The sequence below is a fragment of the Coregonus clupeaformis genome, chromosome 9, assembly GCF_020615455.1.
Source record: "Coregonus clupeaformis isolate EN_2021a chromosome 9, ASM2061545v1, whole genome shotgun sequence".
Classification (NCBI taxonomy): Eukaryota; Metazoa; Chordata; class Actinopteri; order Salmoniformes; family Salmonidae; genus Coregonus; species Coregonus clupeaformis.
In genome coordinates this window covers 45308563-45336468 of record NC_059200.1, presented here as the reverse complement: position 1 = coordinate 45336468, position 27906 = coordinate 45308563, and the positions used below count along the sequence as shown (strand labels likewise).

General features: G+C 42.5%; 1 protein-coding gene across 3 annotated transcripts; it reads left to right on the top strand.

The window, feature by feature from the left end:
* The first annotated feature begins 6430 nt into the window (after nt 1–6430).
* Nucleotides 6431–8301, top strand: LOC121574236 (E3 SUMO-protein ligase ZBED1-like). 3 transcript variants are annotated; one of them, XM_045222728.1, is made up of 3 exons: nt 6431–7314; nt 7637–7740; nt 8066–8301. In XM_045222728.1, the coding sequence occupies exons 1-3, from the start codon at nt 6582–6584 to the stop codon at nt 8102–8104; spliced, it is 876 nt and encodes a 291-aa protein (XP_045078663.1). In that variant the 5' UTR covers nt 6431–6581; the 3' UTR covers nt 8105–8301. The 3 variants fall into 3 exon arrangements, 2 of the variants coding, with proteins under 2 accessions (XP_045078663.1, XP_045078664.1); XM_045222729.1 differs by lacking the exon at nt 8066–8301 and adding an exon at nt 7847–7911; XR_006661451.1 differs by lacking the exon at nt 6431–7314 and adding an exon at nt 7895–7973 and having other exon boundaries at nt 7515–7740.
* Nucleotides 8302–27906: the final 19605 nt, after the last annotated feature.

Sequence of the window (27906 nt, the reverse complement as noted above, 5' to 3'; positions counted from 1 at the left end):
AACTATATAGCCTCAAAATATGGTTGAATCTATAATGTTGATATCATGGATGGTCAGTCCCTGCATCCCTCTGTCTATGAATTTGAGAGTGGTTAAATTTCTCCAGCCCAATCCCTCAGCTTTTTACTGAAACGGGCAGGGAAAACACTTTGTTATTGTTATTATAGCTTCAAAGAGATGCTACATTCTATCAGAATGGGTGGGAGGGGTGGGATGGCGTGGGTGGGATGGGATGGGTTTCATTTAGGGTTTATTTTCTAATAAATGTTTGCATTATTTTTGGTGGAATCAATTAGCATAGTATCTATTGTTGCTAGATAGGGTGTGTGTGTACTATGAATGTGCTTTATTGAATATCATGTGAAAATGTCTTGGACGTGCTCTGACAATGCAACTAGTATTTGTCCAATACTGTTTATTCTGCGTATTTGCTTTATTATATAATAAAAACAATTGATAAAAAAAGGAATATGAAACATACCTTTAAGGGCAGTGGGCTCTATTCAGTCCTACAGCATTGGACTGAACCTCATAATCAAAGACAGTGCGTCTTGTTTAGAGGCATGGACTACTTGGCAATGCACGACATAGTGCAGAGCTCCATTGAGGGACTGACACCAAAAGAAAGGGAAACAGTTGGTAACTCTGGGCTTGTTTGCATGCTGTTGCTGTCATACAATGGACACTGTAATCATCTCTCTCATTGGGGATGGTTGCTTGAATATACCATTAGAGTTGTTTGTGGAGTTTACCTTGTCTTTCATGCAGGACTTTGACCAATCTCTATACACAAACATTTCTCAAACTTTTTATACATAGTAATTAATTAACATAGTATGAGTTGTCAATACTATATAAGTAGTTTGTAATGAGATACATGTGTACCTTTGCTGTAATTATACTATGTATTAGGGCCGGGACGATACCAGTATCTTGATACTCGTTAATATCGTGGCAAGGTAACAAAACACGAAGCAGACTTCTTAAGGAAAACAGCCCTAATGTTGGAAACAAACATAATTATGTTGTCATCCAGAGTCACATTTATTTATTTCCCAATATATAGCACACAATATTTGACATACAGTAGGTTTTTAAATGACCGAAGAGGTAAGTCTTCTTCGTGTTTACATTTTTGGCATGGAAAAATATTGTGATACTGGTATCGTCCCGGCCATACTATGTATGTGATTGACTTACGTGTGGTAATTTTAACATTTTAAAATTGTTTGTGTGTACACCTGGAACAGTAGTAGTCCTCCTGTGTGGCTCAGTTGGTAGAGCATGACACTTGCAACGCCAGGGTTGTAGGTTTGATTCCCACGGGAAACCAGTATGAAAAAGTACCAAAATGTATACACTCACTACTGTAAGTCGCTCTAGATAAGAGTGTCTGCTAAATTGTAAAATGAACAGACACTTTTCAGTAGTAAGGACCTTAAAAGAGCGCAGACGGCCTCTGATCATTAGTGTGAACACTTTCATATTGAATATGTATGTATACTTACCTGGAGTATTATTGCTATGTATTGACCATGACCTTTCCCCTTACCAGACTCCATGTGGAGATGTATACACCTGCTCTCCCGTATTACCATTATGTACATTATATACACATTTGTATTACTTGAAAGTAAATTTAATCAAGCATTCAAATGTGTGTGTCATCTTTGTCAATGAAACCAAAAATTATAATTATATTACATCAAATGTAACACTTTTATGAAGGGTGCCTTAATGTGAAGTGCCTTACCAATCAAATATCTCCCTAGAGAACACAGCTTTGCAGCTTTTACAGTCCAACTCCATCACGTAGATGACACGAAGCACAAACGGGACCTACATAGACAGCCACAGGATAACTAGGCTACAGTTCACTTTAAAGCCTAATTTATACCTTATCTACACAACACAAGAAGTCGAGTAACAAATTGCGGGGCTGCACACGTTTGCATTGTGTGTAGCTATTTGTAGTTATTGCATTACGTATTGCGTAGGATATAAATTGGTCTTAATTAGACAATGAGTTTGGTCTGGGGGTTCTTGAAGAAAGCAATATAGAATATGTGAGATTTAGGCTGTCCAAATATGGACAACGTAACCATCAAATGGGAAATGGATCTAGTTCCAGATGTATCATAAACCTTCTGTATGTTAATATAAGTTATCAAGTAATAATAACAATAGAGATTAATGAAATGGTGGGGAGTGGGAATTTAATTAATGTGAAAAAGATTCATAGCAAATCAAACTCCTTTTTAAAGACGGGGAGATTATCATAATATTGGGATTTCAATACTCAGCTTGATTGGCTAAGATTAGATACACAGTATGATTCAGTTCCGCTCTACCTTGATTAATACACAATCTGCAACAATCACATGAATGTGTTATGGGTAAAAGTTAGAAGTCAGCCTTTGAAGCTGTCTGTCATCAATTGTTTCATAAGCAACAATCTGTCATTTGTGCTGTGTGTGGCTCTAATTACAAAAGGCATTAGATTCAATTCATAACTACACAGGGAGAAATTCTGAACAAAAGCTGGGATCTGAACAACATTGACTTACACAGGTGTGTGTGTGTGTGTTTCCAACCATCAATGCTGTCAGGGGATTACTGTTTTATTTTCTGCAGTCCTCAAAGCTTTCTCGGGCTCACACGCATGCACATACACACACACACACACACACACACACACACACACACATACATACACACACACATACATACACCCTCTTTACCGCTTCAGTTTTGTTTCTTCATTTAAATTGATGCTTCAGGTTCCAAGACAGGGCTGGAAGTAACTTTCATAGCTAGACACAGTGGGACTCATTTATTTAACTAGTAAATGCAACTTTTTTTGGAGTTCAGAAATGTGCTTATTTTAGCATTTTTCCAAGTTTTTCGAATTTCCAATTGATTTACTTACGTCAATGAGAGCATTCTGAAAGTTAAGGAATGCGTCTCAATGTGGAACAATCCTCTTATTGAACTGCCTGAGAGCTTCACTTAATAAAAAAAAAACTGGTGAGCCAGAATTGCTGTAAAAGGACAGACAGCCATTTTACTTTGAGCATTCTTTTTCTGTTGTATTTTACGCCCTTTTCAATCTTTCTCATCGCTGCAACTCCAAAACAGGCTCAGGAGAGGCGAAGGTCGAGTCATGCGTCTTCCGAAACTAACGTGTCAGAGGAAACACTGTTCAACTGACAACCGAAGTCAGCCTGCAGGCACCCTGCCCTCTACAAGGAGTCGCTAGAGCGCAGTGAGCCAAGTACCGCCGGCCAAAGCCTCCCCTAACCCGGACGACGCTGGGCCAATTGTGCGCCGCCCTATGGGACTGAACCTGGGTCTGTAGTGATGCCTCAAGCGCTGCGATGCAGTGCTTTAGACCGCTGCACCACTCGGGAGGCCACGAGGGTTCTCTTTTTCCATTAAATTAAATTGTTAGGAATGATTCAGTGAGAGAGGCTTCACATCAGTGGAATCATAATAAACCCTTTTAGGAGAAAAGGTCCTACTAAAAGGCAGGCCGCTTGCTTGCAAGCTAACAGGCGACAGTGCCTGCTTACATGTGCAAATATTTTCCTATAGCGCTCCTCTGCAGAGTAGATCTCCTACATTCAATCAATTACAGTAATCAACACAAACATTTCATGTTTTGTTCTATAGCTTAAAGAGATCAAACTTCTGTCGCTCCTTTTGTCTGGTTTCTTTACAGCTGTCTTATTGAGAGTTTATTGTTTTGCCAAGGTCTGCCATTTCTTTCAATTAAATTCAAATAACTTTTATTCCCTGAGAGGAAACTTTAGTTGTGGGGATGGATTGGTAAATACAAGACACATAACAACACAGTACAGTATAAAGGATTACTGTAGAAACATTCTCTACAATCATAGATACAATTCTATGAGTTGAGGGGTTTGACAGATGTAGGAACAAAACTAGATGCTATTCTCTTGGATTCGAAATGCGAGATGTCTATGTCTTTGGTAAGGGAAGGTCCTAAGTTCTTAAAGAATTGAAATGCATCCAAACACAGGTTAATACATTTTGTATTAGGAGCATTTTGCCACAGGGAAAGAAGGTCATCTGAAATGTGCAGTTATTCTACTATTGTATTTGTAACGACAAAAGCAAATCACACAACTCTTTGAGTAGAGTTGTAGCTGATGGCCCAAATATAGTACCTCAGTGTAAAACATAACATGTACAGTCGTGGTCAAAAGTTTTGAGAATGACACAAATATAAATTTTCACAAAGTCTGCTGCCTCAGTTTTTATGATGGCAATTTGCATATACTCCAGAATGTTATGAAGAGTGATCAGATGAATTGCAATTAATTGCAAAGTCCCTCTTTGCCATGAAAATGAACTTAATCCCAAAAAACATTTCCACTGCATTTCAGCCCTGACACAAAAGGACCAGGTGACATCATGTCAGTGATTCTCTCGTTAACACAGGTGAGAGTGTTGACGAGGACAAGGCTGGAGATCACTCTGTCATGCTGATTGAGTTAGAATAACAGACTGGAAGCTTTAAAAGGAGGGTGGTGCTTGAAATCATTGTTCTTCCTCTGTTAACCATGGTTACCTGCAAAGAAACACATGCCGTCATCATTGCTTTGCTCAAAAAGGGCATCACAGGCAAGGATATTGCTGCTAGTAAGATTGCACCTAAATCAACCATTTATCGGATCATCAAGCACTTCAAGGAGAGAGGTTCAATTGTTGTGAAGAAGGTTTCAGGGCGCCCAAGAAAGTATAGCAAGCGCCAGGACCGTCTCCTAAAGTTGATTCAGCTGCGGGATCGGGGCACCACCAGTGCAGAGTTGCTCAGGAATGGCAGCAGGCAGGTGTGAGTGCATCTGCATGCACAGTGAGGCGAAGACTTTTGGAGGATGGCCTGGTGTCAAGAAGGGCAGCAACGAAGCCACTTCTCTCCAGGAAAAACATCAGGGACAGACTGATATTCTGCAAAAGGTACAGGGATTGGACTGCTGAGGACTGGGGTAAAGTCATTTTCTCTGATTAATCCCTTTTCTGATTGTTTGGGGCATCCGGAAAAAAGCTTGTCCGGAGAAGACAAGGTGAGCGCTACCATCAGTCCTGTGTCATGCCAACAGTAAAGCATCCTGAGACCATTCATGTGTGGGGTTGCTTCTCAGCCAAGGGAGTGGGCTCACTCACAATTTTGCCTAAGAACACAGCCATGAATAAAGAATGGTACCAACACATCCTCCGAGAGCAACTTCGCCCAACCATCCAACAACAGTTAGTTGACGACCAATGCCTTTTCCAGCATGATGGAGCACCTTGCCATAAGGCAAAAGTGATAACTAAGTGGCTTGGGGAACAAAACATCAACATTTTGGGTCCATGGTCAGGAAACTCCCCAGACCTTAATCCCATTGAGAACTTGTGGTCAATCCTCAAGAGGTGGGTGGACAATCAAAAACCCACAAATTCTGACAAACTCCAAGCATTGATTATGCAAGAAAGGGCTGCCATCAGTCAGGATGTGGCCCAGAAGTTAATTGACAGCATGCCAGGGCGGATTGCAGAGGTCTTGAAAAAGAAGGGTCAACACTGCAAATATTGACTCTTTGCATAAACTTAATGTAATTGTCAATAAAAGCCTTTGACACTTATGGAATGCTTGTATTTATACTTCAGTATACCATAGTAACATCTGACAAAAATATCTAAAAACTAGGGGTGTAACGATCCATCTACTACATCGATGTATCGATTTATATTCCTATGATCCAACTACATCGATCTGTGCTCGGCGAGTTGGCCTTTTGGACAACATATATCAATCTAACATCGTTTTAAAATGTAATAAATCGATTGTATCGATACTAGGAAATAACCCATTGGATTTAAGCACGTCAGACTTTATATGGATGTTTTTTCTTAGCACTTTTAATGATAAAGGCTTTAAACATTTCTCGATTCAGTCTGCCTATCCGTGACGTCACGCAAAGGCGCAAAGACAACAAAACATAGCATGGCGGACGAGCGAGAAATTATCAAGCCACCATTGCGGTCCAGTGTGTGGAAACACTTTGGCTTTTGCAAAGACGGAGATGTTCTAAATAAGTCGCTCGCTGTTTGTAGGATATGTACAGGTCAAGTAAAGTACAACGGCAACACGACAAATCTCTCCAACCACCAGCGTTCCCGCTGCTACAGCAGCGAAAGGTAAAGTCAACTCTGCAGAAGCCTCAGGTCTCGCCTGCATGTTTAGTCAGAGACTAGGCCAAAACTCAGCTCAGGCGAAAAACATCACGGCAACAATTGCCAAGTTTATCTGCAAAGACATGCGACCCTACAGTGTGGTTGAAAATCCGGGATTCCGTGAAATGATTCAAACATTGGAGCCAAGGTACACAATACCAAGCCGACCACATTTCTCTGAAAAGGTTATTCCTGCATTGTACGAAAGTACTAAGAATGATGTGAAGCTGTCGCTTTCTCAAGCTGAACGAGTAGCGATAACGACAGATGGCTGGACGTCATGCTCAAATCAAGGGTATGTGACAATTACCTCTCATCACATTGATCCGGAGTGGAAAATGAAGACCTTTGTTCTGCTAACCAGAGTTTTAAATGAAGCCCATACTGGTAAAAATATTGGCGCGTTACTGCGTGAAGCCTGCATGGAGTGGAAAATCTGCGACAAGAATCCTGCCATCGTCACAGATAACGCCAGGAATATGATTGTGGCCGGTGCAGAAGCCCAGTTCAGTCCACACATTACCTGCTTCGCACATACACTCAACCTTGCCTCGCAGAAGGGTTTGGGGGTGGACCGTGCTTCAAGGTTGTTGGGGAAAGTGCGAAAAATTGTTGGATATTTTCACCGCAGCCCGATTGCATGTCACGCCCTACAGGAAAAACAAACTCTGATGGATTTACCAAAACATAAACTGATCCAAGACATAATCACCAGATGGAACAGTTCATTCGAAATGCTTGAACGTTTTTTGGAACAACAGCCAGCTATAATGGCAACTCTGATGTCCAAGGATCTACGAAAGGGGGTCACAGATGTAGGCACGCTGAGTGAGAGTGATATTGCCAACATGGATGACATTGTTCAGTTGATGGGTCCTGTCAAAATGGCAACCACTGTGATGTGTGAAGAAGACCAGCCAACTCTCTCTGTAATTGCTCCTCTTCAAGCAAAACTGCTGAAACACCTACAGCCATGCGAAGACGACTCAACCCTGGTTGCAGAGATTAAGAGGGTGATGGCCAGTGACCTCTCCACACGCTACAGAGGCACCCAAGATGCTCTCAACATAGGTAATGAATTTGGAGTCTTAATTAAAATCAACTTGGTTAATATTTTAGGTTATTAGACTGTATTAATTTGTAAAATGCCACACCTTTGCGTTTTCAAGTTTGAATTTGAGTTGTTTTTTCATATGGAAAAGTAAACAAGATATCTGCAATACAATTCTTAGTTCATGGTGGCTTTATATCATCACTGTGCTACATTTCTTTTAAACATACTAAAGTTTAATCTTCTGATTATTTTGTGTATGAGGAGGTGGTCATCACTTGCAATTTCAGGTCAACTTAATTTAATAATGCAATGAATGCAATATTCTTGTTCTTTAAACAGCATCAGCGTTGGACCCGCGATTTAAAGAACTGCCCTACCTGGAAAAAGAGGACAGAGAACAGGTCTACACAAAACTGGTTTTTGAGGCAGAAGTGTCCCACCAGGTAACTCTTCTCTCCTCTTTCCTCTGCTCTTTTCTCTTCTCCCCTTTCATTTGTCCTCTCTCAAATCTCATCTGTTCTTTATCTTCCTCTAAATGTATGTGTGCAGTATTACAGAGCAGAAATTTGAACAGTTCACACATTCTTACATCAATAGATGCAAGCAATGGGAAATCAGGAGGAAGACAAGGGAAGCTCAAGCACAAAGCTGTCAGGATTCAATGAAGAGACCACAGGTGTGTTTCATGTGATACCAATAAAAGATTGTTGTTGTTTTGTATTAATGAGAAACATGACTATATTTTGAAATATATTTCTTATATTGTAGCTCCAAATGAGTCACCTCCTTGTAAGAAGAAAGCCTTAGATGCGCTGTTTGGCGATTCCTTCACCCAAAGAGAAAGAAAATCCACAAGCAAGACAGCCAGAGCAGAGGTGTTAAGGTACCGAGCAAAAGATGCGTTGCCTTTGACTGAAAATGCCATGAAGTGGTGGAGATCTCAGGAGAAAGAGCTACCTGTACTTTCCACCCTTGCTAAACGGTACCTGTGCATTCCAGGCACCAGTGTGCCAACAGAACGAATTTTTAGTACTGCTGGCGACATAGTGAACGCACAGAGAAGTGTTCTGCGGCCAGATCATGTTGATCAGTTGATATTTTTGAAAAAAAATCTGTAGTCATTGAAGAGTAGCCTAGTAGGTTACACTTGATATTTTGTTGAATATTGTTTGTTTATTAAAATGAGAGTAGTAGCAGGTTCATCCACTGCTCATTCAACCTGAAGAAATGTTGGTTGCACTTTATTTTTGATATTAATACTGTATTTGTATTGTAATGTTGTAAAACAAAAGCAGAAGTAGCAGGTAAACCTACTATTAATTCAACCTGAAGAGATGTTGGTTGCACTTTATTTTTGATATTAATACTGTATTTGTATTGTAATGTTGAAAAACAAAAGCAGAAGTAGCAGGTAAACCTACTCTTTATTCAACCTGAAGAGATGTTGGTTGCACTTTATTTTTGATATTAATATTGTAATATTTTTATGTTGAAAAACAAAAGCAGAAGTAGCAGGTAAACCTACTGTTGAAATGTTGGTTGCACTTACTGTACTTTTATTGAAAATGTATTGAATATTGAAAATGAGATCAGACAATTTTAACTTCCTGTTAATTCAACCTAAAGTGTTGTTTGCACTTTATTCAAATAAAATGTGAATGCATTTGCCATTCATTGTTGTTTACTTGTTTATTTATATTCATAATTAATTGATACCTGATTCCATTACAAGAAACAGGAATCTAGGAAACTTCACCTGCACTGTCCAGTATCCAGGTATTTATTTCAGTCACACTGGTTGAATTTTTGGCTAAAAGGTTACTGAATCGATTTCAAGTCACTGAATCGTTTCGGATCGTATCGTTCTAAATGAACCAATATCGTCCTTGAATCGTATCGACAACCATGAATCGTGATACAAATCGAATCGTTGTTAAAACGAATCGTTACACCCCTACTAAAAACACTGAAGCAGCAAACTTTGTGAAGACCAATACTTGTGTCATTCTCAAAACTTTTGACCACGACTGTTTGCACACATGACTGTAAGTCGCTTTGGATAAAAGCATCTGCGAAATGGCATATTATATTATTAAAAAGCAGTGAGTCTTGTTCTAGGTGCTGGGTCTGACAGGATCAACTGAGTATCCGAAACATTAATGAAAAGCACACACTTGGACAGACAACAATTCACCTTGAATCGATTCTTATTTAAAACATTGAATTGCAGAATAGTGCATACAGATTGAATGAACAACATGTTTCACATAGTTTTAAGCTTGTTTTACTCCAATGTTTGTAAACAATGTAATTTCAAACACTGTAGTGTATAGCCTCAAAACATGGTTAAAACTGTTATTTTGATAGAATCAATGGTCAGTCCTCATAGCTCTGTCTACGAATTAGAGTGGTTAAGTTTCACCAGCCCCATCCCAACTGTTTACCAAACAAAAGTGGTGGGGTGACTGCTTTGTTGTTGTTTGAATCCCATATTGCCCCTTTAAATATGTATCAAAGCTGTCAGTCCAGTTTCATTTTCCAATTACAATTTTTGCATCATGGGATGACAGCTGAATGAAGGAATGTTTGAAGGACAAAATAGCAAATTCCATCTATGTTGTCTGTTATAGAGTGCAATCTTAGTGGCGTCGTTTTGTAGGCACTAACCGAGGCTAACTTCACCGTGGCTCGTTGGCCAAAGCCTATGGGGATGTTTTTGTTGTTGGGGGGGAGATAAACGCAGACCCCATTATTTTCCCATGTATTTCCCCCATAGGAAGGGCCAATGAACCAGAGATAGAAAATGCTGACTAATTTCCATTTTTTAGATCTATAAGCTGCCGAGCTTTATTGCTATCTCCACAAAAGAGCCATATGCCTCCCTTTTTTATCAGGTGTTTGTTCCAGTTGTGGAGCCTTGAAAAGTAACGCTTGCACACAACATCATTCGCCCTGAGGCAACTTGAATCCTCCAAAGTACCAAGTAAAAATATATAATAATAAATAAATGCCTGGAGATTTGTGGTCCCTCCAAAGGTAAACAGAAAAAGTTATATTTTTTAGAGCGTGGAGAATTGGAAAATTGTAGAATTGGAAATGCACACTCAGATACTGTATGAATAGAACTCAGGAGTCAGGAATGAACCATTGACATTTCTTTGAACTCTCAGTAGGCTACACTTTAAGACTGATTGCTAACGACAGGCAAGTAACTTGAACCCCAAAATATATATTTTCACAGAAAGACCCCTGGACCTGGTGCCTCATTTATCAATCATGCATAGCCAGAATATAGGAAGGTGAGACTGAGCTATTTGGTTTCTAGTCCATGCAGAACAATGGTGTGAAAGTATATAAATAATTCAGAGATGTACTGGAGTGGTCATTGTTATGGAAATTGATAATTATAAGGTCACCACTCATTGGGGGTGATGAGATCAGCTAAGGTGTGATGGCGTATTGCTTGTTAAAACTATAACCTCAATTATGAACTATAACATTTGTTGATTCCTGATATTCTGAATTTGGTAGTATTATTTCCTACAGAAGCATCTCAATATCATCATTCAAATTAAATGTTAGAAATATTGTGAAATGTTGCTCTTTATTCCTCTACTTGTAGCAGAGCAAAATGTGAAAAGCCTCAAATCCAGATTGACAGATGTAGGTATGGTGGATAGGGGCTGTCAAAGCAAAGCAGCAAGGATGCCTTTCCTTCTCAACGCAAGTGTTCCATTTTATTTTTCCTGCACAACTTAGTATTGGTACAGTCAGAGGCTCACTAAATCTGTACGGGGGGAACTAACACACTGTAGACATACATTGTCAGAAATTGACAGCCTCCCTGTTGCTTTGAGAGGGGAGATAAGTCAGCACATGAAAAGAGAAGAAGTGATGGGGCGGACGGAGTCTTTACCCAAAATGCCCCTTTATAGGCCTAGGCTGTCTTTTTTAAACCACAGTGTTGGGGCTTGTCAGCGTACGTCTATGACACATAACTAAAAGAGGTAGGGAGACCCTGTTGATCTGCAATATGTCTGGGCTGAGAGAGATGTGGGTGTGTCCCAAATGGCACCTTATTTTCTAAATAGTGCACTACTTTTGACCAGGGCCCTGACCAAGGAATAGGGTGCCATTTGGGACATACCCAGGGACTCCAGCCACGTGTGAGTCTACACTTGTTATCCAACTTGTGGAATGGAGAGCTCTGGCTACAGCTAGGCCACAGAGACATTTTTTCAATGTGTGCAATCACTTGGCCTTTGCAATTAGAACGAGATTGCTTTTATTTCTAGCGGGAGATGGGGAACAAGCCCTGGCCACCTGTCAGGGGCACAGATCCTTAATCACTGGCCTTGAGTAAACCTTGCGAGATTTAAATATTTTTTAATGACCTGCCCTGTCCCTGCATCGCTCGCCCATCTGACTATTAGTGCCGGGGAGGACAGGAGGCTAATTGAACTGTCACTCAGTGGAGAATTGTATTCTGTCTTCCCTCTCTCTCTTTTTCTTTTGGCGAGGAGAGAGTCATCTGTTTGAAAATTAAATCTTGGCGCTTTGGAACACTCGGCTGAGGCAGATGACCACTGATTATATACAATGGAAGCTCAATTATGATTATGGAGAAGACATAATAAGGATTGTACTGATAAAGCTGTTGGAGTTGTCAGAAAGCAAGAGAGTGAGTATGTGTGACAGAGGGAGAGACTGCTGTTGCCATGTGTGCCAAGCAAATACATTCAAGCTGATAAATACATAAATACATTTTTCTATGAAAAATTAATAGCTGTGCAATTATTGTGAACTTTGCTGAATAGGCATGTATTACCCAATCAAAGAGTGGCTCAGACACTTTGTTGTTGGAAAAGGGAGTTAGAAGAGGGGGTTAGATTACTGCCAATTGTAAGGACTGCAATTCTCAAGGAAGGCAAGGTTTTTAAATATACATTCATTGCTATACAAGGTTCTGTACATTTTGATTCAGCCTAACATTACTCATCATGGCCAAGAATCTGCTAATAATGTTTACCCACCACAGTGTATGGATGAATATACCACAGTGTATGGATAAAAACAGCCAGCAGCATACCACCCTGCATCCCACTGCTGGCTTGACTCTGAAGCTAATCTGGTCTCCTGGACTCCTGCTGGAAGTGGTGTTGGAGGGCCAATAGTAGACACTATTTTTCTCTGGTCAAACAAATGTTATATCCCAATGCCCCAGGGAAGTGTTTGGGGATATTGCCCTGTGTAGGATGCCGTCTTTTGGGTGGGATGTTAAACGGGTGTCCTGACTCTCTGTGATCACTAAAGATCCCATGGCACATATCGTAAGAGTAGGGATGTTAACCGCGGTGTCCTGGCAAAATTCCCAAATCTGGCCCTCATACCATCATGGCCACCTAATCATCAAATCATATTTTGTCACATTCGCCGAATACAAAAGGTGTAGACCTTACCCTGAAATGCTTAAATAAATAATAAAATAAATAAAAATAAAATAACTTACTTACAAGCCCTTAACCTCTTAAGGATCGGACCTTTTTTTTCAATTTTCGTCTAAAATGACATACCCAAATCTAACTGCCTGTAGCTCAGGACCTGAAGCAAGGATATGTATATTCTTGATACCATTTGAAAAGAAACACTTTGAAGTTTGTGGAAATGTGAAATTAATGTAGGAAAATATAAGACATTAGATCTGTTAAAAGATAATACAAAACAAAAAAATGTGTTGTCTTTTATTTTTTTTGTTCCATCATCTTTGAAATGCAAGAGAAAGGCTACAACATAATATTGCAGTTTAGGCGCAATTTAGATTTTGGCCACTAGATTGAGGCAGGGTGTATGCAAAGTTTCAGATTGATCCAGTGAAGCTTTGCAATACTGGACTATTTTGTATCAAGTCTGCCCAAATGTGCCGAATTGGTCAATTGATACATTTTCAAGTACATAACTACAGAGAACATACAAAAATGATATGGTAATACAAAATGTAAGTTTACACACTCCCAGGAATGTTATACATTTTAATTTTTTTTTTTGTCATTTAGGAGACGCTCTTATCCAGAGCGACTTACAGTTAGTGAGTGCATACATTATTTTTTTTTCCTTCATACTCGCCCCCTGTGGGAATCGAATACACAACCCTGGCGTTGCAAACGCCATGCTCTACCAACTGAGCTACATCCCTGCCGGCCATTCCCTCCCCTTCCCTGGACGACGCTGGGCCAATTGTGCGCCGCCCCATGGGTCTCCCTGTCGCGGCCGGCTACGACAGAGCCTGGATTCGAACCAGACCACTGCGCCACTCGGGAGAGTCCATGATGGATCATTAGCTTATACACTAACTTTCACACGTCTAGATGGCCGGGCAGGGTGGGTGTGGAGCCAGAGACAGCAATGGTTCAAACTGTAGAACCCAGTTCCTACATTTGAATATAAAAATGGATTTTATCAAACAGAACTATGCTACATTTTATCTCTGGGACCCTCAGGATGACAAATCAGAGCAAGATTACTGGATGTAAGTACATTATTTACCTTCAAAGGTGAATGTATCAAACCAGTTGACGTGATAAGTTTTTTGTTGTTGTGCACTCTCCTCAAACAATAGCATGGTATTTTTTCACTGTAAAAGCTACTGTAAATTGGACAGTGCAGTTAGATTAACAAGAATTTAAGCTTTCTGCCCATATAAGACATGTCTATGTCCTGCAGAGTTTGCTGTTACTTACAACAGTCATGCTAATCACATTAGCGCACGTTAGCTCAACCGTCCCGTATACGGGACACCGATCCCGTAGAGGTTTTAACCAACAACACAGTTTTAAGAAAAATAAGATTTAAGAAAATATTTACTAAATAAACTAAAGTAAAAAAAGAAAAGAGCAATAATAAAATAACAATAACGAGGCTATATACAGGGGGTACCGGTACCGAGTCAATGTGCAGGGGTACAGGTTAGTCAAGGTAATTGAGGTAATATGTACATGTAGGTAGGGGGGGGGTGTCAATGCAAATACTCCGGGTAGCCATTTGATTAGCTGTTCAGCAGTCTTATGGCTTGGGGATAGAAGCTGTTAAGAAGCCTTTCGGACCAAGACTTGGCAGTCCGGTACCGCTTGCAGTGCGGTAGCAGAGAGAACAGACTATGACTAGGGTGGCTGGAGTCTTTGGCAATTTTCTGGGCCTTCCTCTGACACTGCCTGGTATAGAGGTCCTGGATGGCAGGAAGCTTGGCCCCAGTGATGTACTGGGCCATATGCACTACCCTCTGTAGCGCCTTGCGGTCGGAGGCCGAGCAGTTGCCATACCAGGCGGTGATGTATCCAGTCAGGATGCTCTTGATGGTGCAGCTGTATAACTTTTTGAGGATCTGAGGACCCATGCCAAATATTTTCAGTTTCCTGGGGGGAATAGGTGTTGTCGTGCCCTCTTCACAACTGTCTTGGTGTGTTTGGACCAAGATAGTTTGTTGGTGATGTGGACACAAAGGAACTTGATGCTCTCAACCTGCTCCAATTCAGCCCCATCGATGAGAATGGGGGCGTGCTAGGCCCTCCTTTTCCAGTAGTCCACAATCGTCTCCTTTGTCTTGGTCACATTGAGGGAGAGGTTGTTGTCCTGGCACCACACTGACAGGTCTCTGACCTCCTCCCTATAGGCTGTCTCATCGTTGTCGGTGATCAGGCCTACCACCATTGTGTCGTCGGCAAACGTAATGATGGTGTTGTAGTCGTTCTTGGCCATGCAGTCATGGGTGAACAGGGAGTACAAGAGGGGACTACGCACGCACCTCTGAGGGGACTCCATGTTGAGGATCAGCATGGCAGATGTGTTGTTTCTTCTCCCGCTCCTTGAAAGCAGCAGCTCTACCCTTTAGCTCAGTGGGGATGTTGCCTGTAATCTATGGCTTCTGGTAGGGGTATATATGTATGGTCACTGTGGGGACAAGGTCATCGATGCACTTATTGATGAAGCCGTTGACTGATGTGGTATACTCCTCAATGCCATCGGATGAATCCAAGAACATATTCCAGTTTGTGCTAGTAAAACAGTCCTGTAGTTTAGCATCTGCGTCATCTGACCACTTCCGTATTGACCGAGTCACTGCTACTTCCTGCTTTAGTTTTTGCTTGTAAGCAAGAATCAGGAGGATATAATTATGGTTAGATTTGCCAAATAGAGGGCAAGGGAGAGCTTTGTACATGTCTCTGTGTGTGGAGTAAAGGTGGTCTTTAGTTTTTTTCGCTCTGGCTGCACATTTAACATTCTGGTAGAAATGAGGTAAAACAGATTTACGTTTCCCTGCATTAAAGTCCCCGGCCACTAGGAGTGCCGCCTCTGGATGAGCATTTTCTTGTTTGCTCATGGCCTTATACAGCTCGTTGAGCGCGGCCTTAGTTCCTGCATTGGGTTGTCGTGATAAATAGACAGCTCCAAAAAATATAGATGAAAACTCTCTTGGTAAATAGTGTGGTCTACAGCTTATCATGAGATACTCTACCTCAGTCGAGCAAAACTTTAGAGACTTCCTTAATATTAGATTTCGCGCACCAGCTATTATTGAGAAATAGACACAACCCGCCACCCCTTGCCTTACCGGAGGCTGCTGTTCTGTCTTGCCGATGCATGGAAAACCCAGCCAACTGTATATTATCCCTGTCGTCGTTTAAACACGACTTGGTGAAACATAAGATATTACCGTTTTTAATGTCCCGTTGGTAGGATAGTCTTGAACGGAGCTCATCCATTTTATTCTCCAATGATTGCACGTTGGCCAATAGGACAGATGGTAGAGGCGGGTTACCCACTCGCCAAGAATTCTCACAAGGCACCCAGACCTGCATCCCCTGTATCGGCGTCTGTTCTTCATGCGAATCACAGGGATTTGGGCATGGTCCGGTATCAGCAGTAAATCCTTTGCGTCCGATTCGTTAAAGAAAGAATCTTCATCCAGTTCGAGGTGAGCAATCTCTGTTCTGATATCCAGAATCTATTTTTGGTCATAAGAGTAGGTGGCAGAAACATTATGTACAAAATAAGTTACAAACAGCTTCCAATTGGCTCATTAATTCCACCTCCTCTCCCCTGTAACTATTCCCCAGGTCGTTGCTGTGAATGAGAATGTGTTCTCAGTCAACTTACCTGGTACAATAAGGGTAAAATAGCAAATCAATCCCAGAACAACAGCAAAGGACCTTGTGAAGATGCTGGAGGAAACAGGTACAAAAGTATCTATATCCAGAGTAAAACGAGTCCTATATCGACATACAGTTGAAGTCGGAAGTTTACATATGCCTTAGCCAAATACATTTAAACTCAGTTTTTCACAATTTCTGACATTTAATCCTAGTAAAAATTCCCTGTTTTAGGTCAGTTAGGATCACCACTTCATTTTAAGAATGTGAAATGTCAGAATAATAGTAGAGAGAATGATTTATTTCAGCTTTCATTTCTTTCATCACATTCCCAGTGGGTCAGAGGTTTACATACACTAAATTAGTATTTGGCAGCATTGCCTTTACATTGTTTAACTTGGGTCAAATGTTTCGGGTAGCCTTCCGCAATCTTCCCACAATAAGTTGGGTGAATTTTTGCCCATTCCTCCTGACAGAGCTGGTATAACTGAGTCAGGTTTGTAGGCCTCCTTGCTCGCACACGCTATTTCAGTTCTGCCCACACATTTTCTATTGGATTGAGGTCAGGGCTTTGTGATGACCACTCCAATACCTTGACTTTGTTGTCCTTAAGCCATTTTGCCACAACTTTGGAAGTATGCTTGGGTTCATTGTCCATTTGGAAGACCCATTTGCAACCAAGCTTTACCTTCCTGACTGATGTCTTGAGATGTTGCATCAATATATCCACATAATTTTCCTTCCTCATGATGCCATCAATTTTGTGAAGTGCACCAGTCCCTCCTGCATCAAAGCACCCCCACAGCATGATGCTGCCACCCCCGTTCTTCACGGTTGAGATGGTGTTCTTTGGCTTGCAAGCGTCCCCCTTTTTCCTCCAAACATAACCATGGTCATTATGGCCAAACAGTTTCATCAGACCAGAGGACATTTCTCCAAAAAGTACGATGTTTGTCCTCATGTGCAGTTGCAAACCGTAGTCTGGCTTTTTTATGGTGTTTTTGGAGCAGTGGCTTCTTCCTTGCTGAGCAGCCTTTCAGGTTATGTCGATATACGACTAGTTTTACTGTTGATATAGATACTTTTATACCTGTTTCCTCCAGCATCTTCACAAGGTCCTTTGCTGTTGTTCTGGGATTGATTTGCACTTTCAGAAGTGCAAATCCAGAAAAACATGTCAAACATTTTATACATTGATTTGCATTTTAATGAGGGAAATAAGTATTTGACCCCTCTGCAAAACATGACTTAGTACTTGGTGGCAAAACCCTTGTTGGCAATCATCTTTGCAGATCTTCTCCAAGTCATTAAGGTTTCGAGGCTGACGTTTGGCAACTCCCTCCACAGATTTTCTATGGGATTAAGGTCTGGAGACTGGCTAGGCCACTCCAGGACCTTAATGTGCTTCTTCTTGAGCCACTCCTTTGTTGCCTTGGCCATGTGTTTTGGGTCATTGTCATGCTGGAATACCCATCCACGACCCATTTTCAATGCCCTGGCTTAGGGAAGGAGGTTCTCACCCAAGATTTGACGGTACATGGCCCCTTCCATCGTCCCTTTAAAGCGTGAAGTTGTCCTGTCCCCTTAGCAGAAAAACACCCCCAAAGCATAATGTTTCCACCTCCATGTTTGACAGTGGGGATGGTGTTCTTGGGGTCATAGGCAGCATTCCTCCTCCTCCAAACACGGCGAATTGAGTTGATGCGAAAGAGCTCGATTTTGGTCTCATCTGACCACAACACTTTCACCCAGTTCTCCTCTGAATCATTCAGATGTTCATTGGCAAACTTCAGACGGGCATGTATATCTGCTTTCTTGAGCAGGGGGACCTTGCGGGCGCTGCAGGATTTCAGTCCTTACATTTACATTTACGTCATTTAGCAGACGCTCTTATCCAGAGCGACTTACAAATTGGTGCATTCACCTTATAGCCAGTGGGATAACCACTTTACAATATTTTTTTTTTTTGGGGGTGGGGGGTGGGATGGGGTAAGGGGGGGGTAGAAGGATTACTTTATCCTATCCCAGGTATTCCTTAAAGAGGTGGGGTTTCAAGTGTCTCCGGAAGGTGGTGAGTGACTCCGCTGTCCTGGCGTCGTGAGGGAGCTTGTTCCACCATTGGGGTGCCAGAGCAGCGAACAGTTTTGACTGGGCTGAGCGGGAACTATGCTTCCGCAGAGGTAGGGGGGCCAGCAGGCCAGAGGTGGATGAACGCAATGCCCTCGTTTGGGTGTAGGGACTGATCAGAGCCTGAAGGTACGGAGGTGCCGTTCCCCTCACAGCTCCGTAGGCAAGCACCATGGTCTTGTAGCAGATGCGAGCTTCAAGTGGAAGCCAGTGGAGTGTGCGGAGGAGCGGGGTGACGTGAGAGAACTTGGGAAGGTTGAACACCAGACGGGCTGCGGCATTCTGGATGAGTTGAAGGGGTTTAATGGCACAGGCAGGGAGCCCAGCCAACAGCGAGTTGCAGTAATCCAGACGGGAGATGACAAGTGCCTGGATTAGGACCTGTGCCGCTTCCTGTGTAAGGCAGGGTCGTACTCTCCAAATGATGTAGAGCATGAACCTACAGGATCGGGTCACTGCCTTGATGTTAGCGGAGAACGACAGGATGTTGTCCAGGGTCACGCCAAGGCTCTTCGCACTCTGGGAGGAGGACACAAAGGAGTTGTCAACCGTGATGCCGTGATCATGGAACGGCCAGTCCTTCCCCGGGAGGAAGAGCAGATCCATCTTGCCGAGGTTCAGCTTGAGGTGATGATCCATCATTCACACTGATATGTCTGCCAGACATGCAGAGATGCGATTCGCCACCTGGTTATCAGAAGGGGGAAAGGAGAAGATTAGTTGTGTGTCGTCTGTGTAGCAATGATAGGAGAGGCCATGTGAGGATATGACAGAGCCAAGTGACTTGGTGTATAGCGAGAATAGGAGAGGGCCTAGAACTGAGCCCTGGGGGACACCAGTGGTGAGCACTTGGTGCGGAGACAGATTCTCGCCACGCCACCTGGTAGGAGCAACCTGTCAGGTAGGACGCAATCCAAGAGTGAGCCGCGCCGGAGATGCCCAACTCGGAGAGGGTGGAGAGGAGGATCTGATGGTTCACAGTATCAAAGACAGCAGACAGGTCTAGAAGGACAAGAGCAGAGGAGAGAGAGTTAGCTTTAGCAGTGCGGAGAGCCTCCGTGACACAGAGAAGAGCAGTCTCAGTTGAATGACCAGTCTTGAAACCTGACTGGTTTGGATCAAGAAGGTAATTCTGAGAGAGATAGCAAGAGAGTTGGCTAAAGACGGCATGCTCAAGAGTTTTGGAGAGAAAAGAAAGAAGGGATACTGGACTGTAGTTGTTGACATCAGAGGGATCGAGTGTTGGTTTTTTGAGAAGGGGTGCAGTTGATGAGCGAGGTGAGGTAAGGGAGAAGGTCACCGGAGATGGTCTGGAAAAGACAGGAGGGGATAGAGTCAAGCGGGCAGGTTGTTGGGCGGCCGGCCATCACAAGTCGCAAGATTTCATCTGGAGAGAGAGGGGAGAAAGAAGTCAAAGCATAGGGTAGGGCAGTGTGAGCAGGACCAGCAGTGTCATTTGACTTAACAAATGATGATCGGATGTGGTCAACCTTCTTTTCAAAATGGTTGATGAAGTCATCCACAGAGAGGGAGGAGGGGGGAGGGGGAGGAGGATTCAGCAGGGAGGAGAAGGTGGCAAAGAGCTTCCTAGGGTTAGAGGCAGATGCTTGGAATTTAGAGTGGTAGAAAGTGGCTTTTGCAGCAGAAACAGATGAAGAAAATGTAGAGCAGGGAGTGAAAAGATGCCAGGTCCGCAGGGAGTCTAGTTTTCCTCCATTTCCGCTAGGCTGCCCGGAGCCCTGTCCTGTGAGCTCGCAATGAGTTGTCAAGCCACGGAGCAGGAGGGGAGGACCGAGCTGGTCGGGAGGATAGGGGACATAGAGAGTCAAAAATGCAGAAAGGGAGGAGAGGAGGGTTGAGGAGGCAGAATCAGGAATTGGAGGGAGAAGGATTGAGCAGAGGGAATAGATGATAGGATGGAAGAGGAGAGAGTAGCGGAAGAGAGAGAGCGAAGTTTGTGACGGCACATTACCATCTGAGTAGGGGCAGAGTGAGTAGTGTTGGAGGAGAGCGAGAGAGAAAAGGATACAAAGTAGTGGTCGGAGACATGGAGGGGAGTTGCAGTGAGATTAGTAGAAGAACAGCATCTAGTAAAGATGAGGTCAAGCGTATTGCCTGCTTTGTGAGTAGGGGGGACGGTGAGAGGGTGAGGTCAAAAGAGGAGAGAAGTGGAAAGAAGGAGGCAGAGAGAAATGAGTCAAAGGTAGACTTAGGGAGGTTGAAGTCACCCAGAACTGTGAGGGGTGAGCCATCCTCAGGAAAGGAACTTATCAAGGCGTCAAGCTCATTGATGAACTCTCCAAGGGAACCTGGAGGGCGATAAATGACAAGGATGTTAAGCTTGAATGGGCTAGTGACTGTGACAGCATGGAATTCAAATGAGGAGATAGACAGATGGGCCAGGGGTAAAAGAGAGAATGTCCACTTGGGAGAGATGAGGATTCCTGTGCCACCACCCCGCTGACCAGATGCTCTCGGGGTATGCGAGAACACATGGTCAGACGAGGAGAGAGCAGTAGAAGTAGCAGTGTTTTCAGTGGTAATCCATGTTTCCGTCAGTGCCAAGAAGTCGAGGGACTGGAGGGTAGCATAGGCTGAGATGAACTCTGCCTTGTTGGCCGCAGAACTGCAGTTCCAGAGGCTGCCGGAGACCTGGAACTCCACGTGGATGGTGCGTGCAGGGACCACCAGGTTAGAGAGGCAGCAGCCACGCGGTGTGAGGCGTTTGTATAGCCTGTGCGGAGAGGAGAGAACAGGGATAGACAGAGGCATAGTTGACAGGCTACAGAAAATGGCTACAATAATGCAAAGGAGATCGGAATGAAATGAACTTGGGAAAGCGAGAGAGCGGGGCCTCCCTCACTTACGTTTCACTGAAACACCCAAATATAACTCCCAACCTCCCAACTTCCACCTCAGAAACTATAATTGTTGTAAACTACAGCAGTTCAATGTTTTCTAGAAATAGACTAACTTAGTTTATTCAGCTAGCTAACTTGGTACAGTATTCTTCCGTGAAAATCGTCCAGGGCACCTAGTCATATGACGCCACAGCCAACTAGCATGCCGGACTCCAACAACACGGTTTAGCACCAATACTCGGCCACAACAAACCACCAGTGTGTCAACACGCCAAGCAGATCATTCGTGTCCGTGTCTAAGGTTGTGGGTTAGTCCCGACAGCTTGAGCGAGTCCGTCGTCAACTTATTCAGCCAGTTATTTAGCTAGAATAGTTAGCATACTAGCTAGCCATTGCTTTCTGCCAAAGAAGAAACCCCTCCTCCCACGGCACGAACACACAGAGAGAGCCAAACTAACGTTAACTAGTCACCCATGTCCCGAATTCCCTTGAACGACTCTGGCTACCAGTATGTAAAAACAAAACACAAATGTAGGTTATAACTTACCCCTAGCAGCTACTGTTAGCTAGCCAAGTGCAAAGCTAGCCACTGAATTGACTCAGCCAGTTCGCGTCTGTTCGCTAGGTCGTTCCAGCTATTGTTTAGTAGCTATCCAGGTAGCAACAAGCTAGCTACATTTCAAGCACAGTAGCCACTTACTACCTAACGTTAACGCTTCAGACAATGAGGTTAGAAAAACAGCTGAATGGTAGGCATTATTGTATGTAATTATTGTAGGCAGCTAGCTGGCGTAATTACAGGTACTCTCAGGCGTGAAACAACTATCCACAGTTGCTAATAGTTACCAGTAGCTACCCGCTAGCTAGTCCAGGTAGTGGGTTAGCTAGCTTCGTGCTTCACCGGGCTCAGCCGAATACAATACTAACCTACAAAAATTACATACAACAACCCACGATAACTACCTACAATACCTAACTACAATCTAAATACATTGTTTAAGCTTTACTCGACAAAGTCCAAACTATGTATATAAGCCATATAAGCCAAGCTTACCTCCCGCCAGAGAGAGACACAACCTCACCCGACGACGGGTCCTTCACGGCGTAGTGTGTTACCAATTGTTTTCTTGGTGACTATGGTCCCAGCTGCCTTGAGATCATTGACAAGATCCTCCCGTGTAGTTCTGGGCTGATTCCTCACCGTTCTCATGATCATTGCAACTCCATGAGGTGAGATCTTGCATGGAGCCCCAGGCCGAGGGAGATTGACAGTTATTTTGTGTTTCTTCCATTTGCGAATAATCACACCAACTGTTGTCACCTTCTCACCAAGCTGCTTGGCGATGGTCTTGTAGCCCATTCCAGCCTTGTGTAGGTCTACAATCTTGTCCCTGACATCCCTGGAGAGCTCTTTGGTCTTGGCCATGGTGGAGAGTTTGGAATCTGATTGATTGATTGCTTCTGTGGACAGGTGTCTTTTATACAGGTAACAAGCTGAGATTAGGAGCACTCCCTTTGAGAGTGAAAATAACTTATGTGTGTGAAACGTTGTTGCATTTAAGGTGGAACTGACAACATTTTAGCAACATGAAATCTTATTAAAATCTGTTCATGTACACCCCCAGGAAGAATATGACACTTTAAAAAACATTTTATGACAAGCGACCATTTAGATATGGTCATTTTCACAATTTCATAAATTCTTAGAATGTTTGGGAATTACGTATACTAAGGCATTTGTGAAAATTCTATAGCAATATAGAGTGGGAAAGCGGCCGTGCATTTGGATAATTAATAGACACTGCAGGAAATAAAACCAAATAAAAACATCTGTCTTGTCCAGGACCAGAGTCTACACAGACCGGTGCGCTATAGCCAATCAGAGATACAGTAGGCCTTTATACAAACAAGCCATTTGCCACACGGGCCTGCCATCATTTGAACTGGAATGTATGTTTACAGGCAGTTGCAACAGCGCAACTTTAGATAATTAGAACGCATTCACCAAAAGCCACAAAATACACCTGAATGGATTTCTGCAAATATGTAAACACCACAGGAGGCTCTCTCTCCCTCAGTTATGCACATCAACAACAACAAGATCAACAACTAATACTAGCCAGAGCAAGATGAGCTCAAATCTAACAAAGAACATTAGATAAACCCTCTCAAACTTTTTCAGCTAGTTGGCCGTCAAAATTGCACTGATAAACGATGGGGAATTGTAGCCTCCTCGTCCTTCTGCAACTTGCCTGCCAATGCATGCTTGTCCCAACCAAGCACCCAAGCTAACTGGCTAAAGTTGGCTAGCTTACTAGCTAGCTACTTCCAGACACAAATGAGAGAACACCTCACTCTGACCATTTTACTCACCGTAGCAGAGCTGGTTAGGCTGTTTACATGTTATCTTAGAGCATTCTTGACTAACTATTACTTTTTTTGTCTACGTTTACTGACATCGGTTATATTCAGCAGGTGTTGTGCAATTCATCAGTTGTTCTGCGCTCTAGCACACTCAGACGAGAGTGCTCTGAAATCGGAGTAGATAGCCAGAGTGAATTTGCGAACGCAAGAGATATGCTAACTGGAAAAGAGTTGTTCAAGTTCTTGCTAGCTAACCAAATGACACCTGCATCTCTAGCTGTGTATAGCCACTGAAAAACGATAGGAGCGGAAAAAGTCAGTCACTCACCCACTCCTCCAATAGCTAGCTCACCATTAGGCTCCGTGTTTTTAGCTTGCTAAATAAATAGATACGCTAGCCTATTAGCCACGTTATGACTGACTTGTGATCATTGCTCTTGCTAGTTTGATTGTATTGACATTCCCAGCCTTAGTTACAGTTGTCTTTTTTTGTCCAGAATATTGAGTCATTGAAACTGAAACAGTGCATCCCGAATGGAGGTAGCAAACAATGTACCAGCCCAGCTGTGATTTACAACCTGCTAGCAATATTTTTTGGACTACCAAGAAATTTATTAGTGAATTATAATAATCATGCATTGAACTGCATCCATCTATTCTGCCAACAATGCCTTGGTGCACGTCATGAAACGTGTTATAAAGTTGGTTTTGTAGCATAAACTGAGAATTTGACATTTTTTACTGATATTATGATTGTCTGTTTGTTTCATATCTTTAAAGTAGATAAAATGCTGTCAGCTCCACATTAAACTTTAGGTCACCACTTACTTTGTGTGCTAAACGTGTAATGTTTTTTGCAATCGGAAGTAATAGTTGTACATTTCATTAGGGAAATGCTTAATGGTTGTGTTTTTGTATTCTTATGATTGGGACCTACTGGCTTATTATGTCAGAGTGAATGGACTGCTTATCCTTTAACATCATGCTGTGTATGACTGCTGTCTTTCCATCGGCCCTATGCAGTGGTGTAGTGGTGCCTGGAGAAGTGGGTATACAAAAATATTGCCAAAAAGTTCCCAAACGGCCCGCCCAGCAAAGTTAAGGAACCCAGTGTGAAAAATTCTAAGTTTTCCTATGTTTTTTAAATTAGTTTTCCTTGTAGATTTTCACTCTCAAAATCACACTTTTTTAATGTAGAAATAATACAAACATGTGATGGTCTAAGTCCACAACAATGCTTAAACCACATCAATCTGATTGGGTGGGCCTGTCAGGGCCTGTCTCCTCAGTGGGTGGGCCTTTGTCCACCCAGGCCCATCCATGTCTACGCCCCTGATGCAAACAGCACATGATGACCATTGCGCATCACAAATAGCCTACTAACCAACACTTCGGAACTAAACTTTTTCAATACCTGGTTTGCATAGCAATTTTTTCCTTAGTTAGCATTCACTAGTAGATATCATAAGTTGAAACGTCTTTCCTACACTACCGGCTACCGACGTCCTTCTTCTGTGAGCTGCTCCATGCCAAAACCAGTTGAGAGCTGCATGCTCTTGCTGCCTGCAGATTATATTCCGCTGAAACTAGGCTGTGTGTGCGGCGCGCATTTGAATATATTTCACGTGCTTTGCGATTGTGTAGGCTACTTTGTGCATGATTTCTCTGTTGTAGGCCTACTACATAATTGATAAGTCGTATACCTCCACTACACTACTTTGATACGCAGCAGTAGGGATTATGAAGTGAGTATACGCAATGCCCTCTGAAAAAAAGTGGGCATATGGTTTATACCTATCCCTTTTGTTTTATACAAAAAGTGCACTCTCCAACATGAGTGCGCTGGTAAAACGGTTGCTGTTCTTTCAGAATCACAAACCTGTCACACAATGAAGGCCTATAGGTTTGCCACTGCGCAAACATGTATAGATATAAAGGCTGTTAAGATACTGTATTAATGTTTCAAGAAAGGAGTGTATATATTTGGCCTGGTGAAACGGTTTTATGGGCTGACTGAATGGAAGCTATAATTAAGAGTTTTTTTTACTCCGCTGATCTCGGCTGGTCTAGGGAAGAAATTACGAGTCCTCACTGTCCGACACCGTGACAAGCCTGAGACACTCAATATGTTTTCTCGAGACCAGACTCTCGGTCTCAAGTGCTACAACACTGGTCCAGTGGCAAGGGCGGCCAAGTTTGGGGGGCACAATGAATTAGGACATTAAGTATTTGGGCATTTAATTGGAATTTAATTCCTGGTTTAATTTTTATATATATTATTTACAATAATCTTTATGGGTGCCATTAATTGTGAAACCTTGATTTGGAGGACATTGATTTTTTATTAAAACAATACATTATTTTGGTGGGTTCCATTGGAACATTAATATAGTACAGTATTTCTCACATATTGGTATTTTGAGTTTATCTCTATAATTATATTGTTTATATTTTTTAAAATATTGTTTGTGCATTGCCAGTCAGGGGTGCCAGTAATTTTGGAGCCCACTGTATCTATAAACAACTATTTACCAGTTGTGCATCCGTTCTCCGAGAGTTGTTTTTTGTTTGTTTGGGGGTTGTCTGGAGTCGCGGGATGGTTTTAAAATTGCCTTTTGTCCGGCATCTCGCAAACACATTGTCAGCAGTGTCTAGTTGCCTAGTTGAGCCGACTGCGAGCTGGGGTAGTTTGTTTCACATCTTAGGCCCTCGGCCTGTGCCACGAGAGGGTGGCATTAGCCGTTTGAGAGAGTGTTGAATGTGGTGCTAAAAAGGCATATCCAGGGGACTCAGGCAAACATAACGATCAAACCACTGTTCATGATTCCACTCGTTCACAAAGAGGCAGGCGAGATTACAACTCAGTCAGATAAAGAATATAAGATTTCTGAGCTTTTGTCACACCCTGGCTCTGGGACTCTATTTGTTGAGCCAGGGTGTGTTTATTCTATGTGTTATATGTCTATGTTGGGGGTTCTAGTTTGTCTGTTTCTATGTTTGCCTGAGTGACTCCCAATCAGAGGCAACGAGTGTCAGCTGTTGGCTGGTTGTCTCTGATTGGGAGCCATATTTAAACTGTCTGTTTTTCCCTTTGTGTTTGTGGGTTTTTGTTCCGTGTTCGGTCATTGTTACCGTGGACTTCACGAGTCGTTTCTTGTTTTGTTTATTGTTTCTATTATCACTAAAGATAATAAAGTTAACCATGTTCGTTCATCACGCTGCGCATTGGTCTGTTCCCTACGACGATCGTGACAGCTTTGATAAATGCTGGGAGCAATATTTAGATGTTGACCCCTAATTAATTAATTTATTGTGTAGAAAATATATATTTTCATTATTATTATTATTTTTTTTTTGAAAAGATTACGGTGTCCTCATATGTAGTTATGGCCATGCTTGTAAACAGTCTATTGACAGGGTATGACAGCAACCCATGCTTTGATTTTGTTGGCCACTTTTTCAAATACTAACTTTTTTTGCATTTGAGACACAAATCCAATGCAAGTCAATGGTACCTACAGTGCCTTCAGAAAGTATTCTGGCCTACACACAATACCCCATAATGTCAAAGTGGAATTATGTTTTTAGAAACTTTTACAAATAAATGAATTAAAAATGAAAAGCTGAAATGTCTTGAGTCAATAAGTATTCAACCCCTTTGGTTGAGTTCAGGATTAAAACTGCTAAACAAGTCACATAATAAGTTCCATGGACTCACTCTGTGTGCAATAATAGTGTTTAACATGATTTTTGAATGACTACCTCATTGCTGTACCCCACACATACAATTATATGTAAGGTCCCTCAGCCAAGCAGGGGATTTCAAATACAGATTCATCCACAAAGACCAGGGAGGTTTTCCAATTCCTCGCAAAGAAGGGCACCTATTGGTAGGTGCCCTATTGGTATTAATTAAACTTTAGATGGTCACTACAAAGATACATGCGTCCTTCCTAACTCAGTTGCCAGAAAGGAAGGATACCGCTCAGGGATTTCACCATGAGGCCAATGGTGACTTTAAAACCGTTACAGAGTTTAACATCTCATTTCAAAATTAATATGGAGTTGGTCCCCCCTTTGCTGCTATAACAGCCTCCACTCTTCTGGGAAGGCT

What these genes read in the sequence shown, in the direction of transcription:
- LOC121574236 (XM_045222728.1), top strand. Translation starts at nt 6,582, where the DNA reads ATGAAGACCTTTGTTCTGCTAACCAGAGTTTTAAATGAAGCCCATACT. An exon ending in CCAAGATGCTCTCAACATAG is followed by an intron (nt 7,315 to 7,636) that starts GTAATGAATTTG and finishes TTCTTTAAACAG; the next exon opens with CATCAGCGTTGGACCCGCGA. An exon ending in AGGCAGAAGTGTCCCACCAG is followed by an intron (nt 7,741 to 8,065) that starts GTAACTCTTCTC and finishes CTTATATTGTAG; the next exon opens with CTCCAAATGAGTCACCTCCT.